The following is a 6,633-nucleotide window of genomic DNA, read 5'->3' as shown; positions in this document are numbered from 1 at the left end:
ACTTTAATCTGCGAATCTCCACTTAACTCTGATTAATTCTGAATCTATCAAAGTTTCTTTTCTTATCAACTCTAAATTATTAATTATTATTTACCATATTTTCCCATATAATATACCTTTCCCTATATAAATATATAATCCAATATTTCTAGTCCCCTAATTCAACTTATAGATATAATTTTTTCAAACTATATAGCCCTCCTAATTCCTTATTTTATTAACATAATGATGCACTATTTCCTATATATGTTTTGTCTAATGTATATTTTTCTGGAAATATTTAGACACTACTTCTAATTCCCTACTTAATCAATTAAATATAATATCCCCAATTTACATATTCCTCTATTTTATAAAAATTATTGTGTATCCCTACTTTTTGTAATCATTATTGTATACAAAAATTAAAATACAAGAACATGATATATTATTTCCGTTTGTAGTAAATTAAAATAAATTGTTAATATTGATTGCATTTAAAAAAAAATGGAAAAATATTTTCATTGGCTATAAACGATAAGGATTCTCTATAATTTTTTTTAATAGTTCTCTACCTTATTTTTACGTACTCAAAATTGATAAAGCATTCATTTGTTTGTATTTTTTATTGTATTTTCCCTCGTTTAAGCGAGTTCTTTCCCTATTTTCCCCAGTTTCTAAATAAATTTTTTTCAAGATTAACTCCCATTATATTTTTTTCCCCGATACTAAATTTATATATATATATATTTATTTTTTTGGAGGTGTTGCATGTTACATGTTTGTAACATGTATTTTTGTTTATATAAAATTACTTTTTTATTGTAAAATGGATGACGTGATATGAAACCATTGATTTACGTTGTATATAAAGGATTACTATTTTAAACTTTTATCAGGTAACTTTTGTAAATTAATAATCGTTATTTAAATTAAATTCTTTATATTTAGATAAATCCCGACGAATCCCTATCAATTCTAACGTACAAATATAGCCAACATCCCCGCTTGGCAACATTTTTTATTTTTAAATAGTGATAAGTTTATTTTTGAATGTAAAATATTTGCACATTTTAAATTATTATAAAGGTTCACCTTCACCCCGCTAAAAACTGAAAATTATAATCAATATTTAAGATATCATTAACTTCTTAATAGGGAGTTTTTTTTAAATATCTTATTCTCTATGAAGATGCCTAATTTTTTTTAAAATATTATTTATTATGGTCCAATTATAATGACATCCGCCAAAATAATTACTCCTAAATGTAAATATAAACTGTTAAATATTCCCAATATTAATAATAATTATAAAAATATAAGGTAATCTGTATTATAAGAAAAATATTTGTTTTTGACATTTATTGATACATTACATTTATTAGACATAATATTGACATTCTTTATATATTATGTATTTTTTTTCAATAATCAATATGAATGACACATGTGTTACATATCATGTATGGTTTAATTTTATATGGTCACTTTATTCAATCGTAATCGATGTTATAAAAGTGTTTACAAATATTTTTGCGTGTTTCAGTTAAATTAAAAATACTGGCCTAAATCAAATGTAATCAAAACTAACGTTACAATTTTGCTGAGAATATAAATATTGGAAGTTGATCGGATTTTAATAGACGTTTTTATGACAATATTGTTATCAAAAGTGCGGGTTTTTGATTTTAAAATATTCAATTTCTTCAATTTGCTGATCACGTCGCATTGCTATCTGGTGAAGGTAGGATGGTTAAATCAAGATTGCATTTCTGTTTCATTGGCTATCTTGAATTAAGAATTATTAGATGATGGCAAGGATATGTCGGTTGAAAGCCCGCCGATATCATTTTTGGAGTTGAGGGGGGTGTGGGCTATGAGAATTTTTTATAAGTGTTCATACTTGAATTGTGGATGCATGTGGAATGTCTGGTATTAAACCCTTCTGCTACTGTATCCTTTAGTAATAAGGATGAAGGATCAATACCAAATATAATATCATCATCATGCATTGATTTAGGAAGGTTTCTATTATTAGCATTAGTTTCCGATTTCTCTATAATGGCTTATATGAGAAACTAGGCCTTGCTTCTTTATAGGGATATCTAGTTTTGAAGGTTGACTTAATCAGAGATTTTATCGCTGGTGGCTTTATATCAAAGTCTATCTTATTTTCACTAGGAAATAATTTAGAATTATATGATAAAAGAAAATGTTAAATTTTATATAAAAATTTTTTACAATCTCTCTAAATATTCAAAAACAAATCCTTATAGATAAATTTGAGCAAAAAAAATTAACTCTTCAACTCTCTTTTTTTTCTTCGGTTTAAGTTTTTCATCGTCTTTATCTAATATATCGATAATAAACAAAAAATCAATTTTTAAATTTTTATAAGACAATACTAAAAAAATCAAAATTAAGCAGCAATCTATATTAACCAATAAATATGATTTATACCATCGTCACACGATGTTTGGTAATCTTCCAAATCGTCTAAAGGTTCAGTACTATCTAAGAGGCTCTTATTTTTTCATTTTCTCCCAATTTTTTCTTTTTTTTCTGATTGGGCCCAACTTTATCGTCATCTTCCATCAAATAATATTTATTGGAATCACTTTCTTTTGTGCTTTAGCCTTTAAGTTTTTCTTAACAGTCGGCAAAGATGTAATAGAATCTGGCACTCTGGGATTTTGACTTCTTAATAGAGCAACTGATGTAATGGTTGGTTGTAATAACCGCCATTTAAACTATTTATGGCAATATTAGCCAAGATTACGTCATTCAGTAATCTATTTCCGCCAGTAAAAAGAGTCCTATGAGATATAAAATTTTCATAAGGGTAAAGTTCCTTAAAGTTCGCTCTATAATTAATGTGGTATCGCCGACAAGAATTTTAGGGGAGTATTTCTTGTAATGGCTAATATATGAGTAAATATTGGGTTCATTTAATAACCTAGGATTGTATTTGTACTGTATTGGTATACTATCACGGACCATAGACGTGGATTAATCCATTCCTCTAAATTCCTAGGTATAACTATCATTTTGGCCGTGTGGTAGCATGCCAAACCCCCTGTAGTTGCGCGTGTAACAATGTTTACGGTTTATAGGGGGGTTTCAATTTCATTTCTTCCAGCTTAAAAGTTAGTAAAAAAATATATAAATAAATAATGAAACTCAAAAATATAAGCATCGTAATTTTACCAGATTCCACTCTATTGTTTTGAAAAAACTATGTGACTTTATATTTTCAAATCCATTTTTATTTGCGCCTAATCTTTTGTTGGGATCCTATATCAATTATAATATGATATATATATATTTATGAGTTAAGGCAGTTATAAAATTGAAATTTAAAAAAATTTATTTATGAAAACTTTAATGAAAATAAATAATAAGCTTTTATTTTAATATATGAATAAACATATCAAAAATACATCACTAGAAAAGTTTAATAAATTAACATTAGATTTTTATGTTTTAAATTCAGAAATTTTTTAATGACTTAAAGCATATTTAGAAAATAAACTTAATTTTATCGTTCTACTGAATTTTACTGATATAATGTTTTAAAATAAAATTAATTATTTATATCAAACTTCTGTCAGAAATCCCCTGATGATGGAGGACGCTTTGAAGGAAATGGAAAGAGGAATTTTGACTCTTCCATATTTAACTAAATAAAATAAAATAAATATTATTATTATACCTATTATCTTTATAATTGAAAAATAAACTTTGATATTTTGAAATCAATGATAATTTATTGAGTTTAAATATTTTTTATTAAATTTCATTAAAGTATAAGTAATTATTGAACCTTGTAAACGATATTTGTCATCGTTGTCAACGGGCTTGGCTTCTAGGCCAAAGGGGAGTTTGCCAACCAACATTTCGAACAAAACTACCCCTAAGGCCCACCAATCTACGCTATAGCCTTTCAATATTAAGTAAATAAATAATTCTAATAGTTTTAAAATTTTAGATAACGACATTTATAAAGTATAAACTTATTTTAAATATGTAAATATTATGATTTTTTTCTGACTAAATCCAGAAGTTATACTAGCACTACGACATATTATATTAGTAGAATTAGAAAATTTTTTTGTTAAATAAAAGGATTAAATGCAATGTTTACTATAATATGGATCGAACAAAACTTCGGGTGCCTTGTAGTAGACAGTCCCGACTCGCAGAGATTTTCGTGTTTCAATAAAACTAGGTAAAATATCCTAGATAATTTTTTTTATAACCGTATATGTTATTAAAGTAAATAAAAGAAGTTGAAAAATATATCAGAAAATTTATTCTTAATATTACAAAATTACTGATTTTTTTAAGAAGATGTTTATATTTTGAAAAATCTTTAAATATGGTTATATCAAATTATATTTTTTTAAAATAAAATAAATATATTAGAGGAATCAATTTACAAACATATATTCTTATTTTTATTTTAAAAATCAAAAACCCATTAAGATAATTTAAATAAATTAGTAAACCCCCATATAAAAATATGTTAAAAATTAATATGATGGAGTTGATTTTTCTAAAATTTATTAATATTATATAATTTTATCTATATTTTGTGCATTTTCTTATAATCAAATTTAAGACATGGTTGAGCCGTGAGCACAGCCAGTGGAAACATAAAAAATAAATTAAATTTTAATACGAGCTGGCACAAACCTTAGCTCGAATAATATATATTTCGTTACTATCTACTTTTTTTTGAAGATTTATTGGCAACTGATATAAAATTAATTAAAAACATATAAGGTTTTTAAAAAATCAAGATATTTGAAAATTTCACTATGAATATTTTTATATAATTTTTATAGATATAAAAAATATAAATTATTAAACTGTAAGTTATTGCTGAATATTATATTCAAAGCCCATGAGATTTATTTCTTAAAAACATATTAAAGATTTCGAGAAACGGGTAGAACAGAACCTGTTATTTAAAATATTGTCCTCAGGCACTGGTAGGTTCAGTACAGAAATGCTGATTTTATTTGTCGATTACCCTTATCTAGAGCAATCTAGTTACATCCTCCTACCCTTAGATTCGATGACTAAATTAAAGGATTTAATTATAAGGTTGTATGTTTATAAGATAATATCCCTATTAGTAACTTCCTCAAATTTCTAAGAAAATGCATCGTAAGCCCAGTGATAAAAGATACTGAATTATACCTTCTTTAATGTTATTTTTATATATCTATTTGGACACAATTACGAGCGCTCAGTTTATCTATTTTATGTTCTAAAATTTTAGTCCTATTTCTGTGTTATTAATTTTATTAAGAAAAAAATATTACCGTGCATAAACCATAATCAGAAAGTTTTAAATGGCCATCCAAACATACTAGAATATTTTCCGGTTTAACATCGCGATGGATGATACCTTGGTAGAAAAATATTAAATTTTAAAAATTTATTTTTTTTAATTCTAAAATTGGTAAATAATTTTACTATAAGAATGTTACCCCTGCTGTGTAGATGGTGGAGTGCTAAGGTTAATTCGGCCGCGTAAAAACGAGCATGGTGCTCGGGTAATTTGTGGTGAGGTTGGTTTTGGAGGTGACGATGGAGGTCTCCACCGTCAACGTACTCCATGATGAAGGCGTAACTGTAAATTAATAGATAAATAATTATCTTTAATTATTATAATTTTTTATATTCTCAATTTAATAAATATATTTATAAATATATAATTTTATATATTTATAAAAATATATACTTCATAGGGGTTTGGTAGAAGGCGAATAACTCAACCATAAATGGGAGTTTTTTAGTTTTATTGAAAGCTAACTTTTCTCTATGAATTAGCCTTTTGCTGTAGGCATCCTATTTATAAAATAACATAGTAAAGATTTAATAATACGAATCAAAGGTAGATAGAGGTTAGCAACTATAAAGCTTAAACATTATATGGTTATTAGAAATTAATAAAATTTGAAGAAGAACTTGATAAGCAAGAGTCAATTTAGAAATATTATTAAACAACATATAAATATTAAATGATTTAATGTAAACCTCTATGTCGTCACGGAATTGCTTCCGAATCACCTTTGCGGCGTATTCCTTCCCATTTGTTTTGGAACGGGCAAGGAAAACCTTAGCAGCTCCACCCTGGCCTATTAACTTTAATAAATCGTAATCACAGCACAAATCGATTTTAGTGTTATAGCTATCTTTCTTTTCTATAGAAGAGTTTTTTAACTTCAAACTTTCATTGAAGATGGGGTAAGCAAGGTTGTCCTTACAGGGATTAACTGACATACCTCTGACAACCCCCTCTACCCCATCTTCACAATCATCCATCTTATCTTTCCCCCTATTCTCAAAACATTTTTTGAAAATAGGGGACTCATCCTTGTTGTCAGCCATCAGTGCTTCAACAACCAGGCCATCAGGCCATAAACCAACTTTTTTATTCCGGCCACCAAAACTTTTTTTGATTCTAGACCAAGTGTCCGCTTTATTATTTTTTATTAAATGTGCAAGAAAAAAAATGGAATTTAACTTAATAATGTATGTAATTAAATTGTACCTTTCTTTGGGGCCGGAATAACAACTGTTTTTTTAAAACAAGGAAAAATAAATTTAAGCATATTTTTTAATAAAAATTTAATAATGATC

The 6,633-nt window shown here is 26.4% G+C and overlaps 1 protein-coding gene across 1 annotated transcript; it reads right to left on the bottom strand.

Annotated features, from left to right (window-relative positions):
• Positions 1-2,763: 2,763 nt before the first annotated feature.
• LOC135923183 (protein kinase C zeta type-like) lies at positions 2,764-6,381 on the bottom strand. The gene is made up of 10 exons (XM_065457792.1): positions 6,028-6,381; positions 5,732-5,838; positions 5,478-5,620; positions 5,310-5,395; positions 4,124-4,217; positions 3,803-3,919; positions 3,582-3,658; positions 3,216-3,273; positions 2,936-3,055; positions 2,764-2,795 (listed from the first exon to the last, which is right to left on the bottom strand). Exons 1-10 carry the CDS (start codon positions 6,379-6,381, stop codon positions 2,764-2,766), a joined length of 1,188 nt encoding a protein of 395 aa, XP_065313864.1.
• Positions 6,382-6,633: the final 252 nt, after the last annotated feature.

This window comes from Gordionus sp. m RMFG-2023, chromosome 2, assembly GCF_954871325.1.
Source record: "Gordionus sp. m RMFG-2023 chromosome 2, tfGorSpeb1-WG-v2, whole genome shotgun sequence".
Lineage (NCBI taxonomy): Eukaryota > Metazoa > Nematomorpha > Gordioida > Chordodea > Parachordodidae > Gordionus > Gordionus sp. m RMFG-2023.
This window is presented reverse-complemented; position numbering and strand designations above follow the sequence as displayed.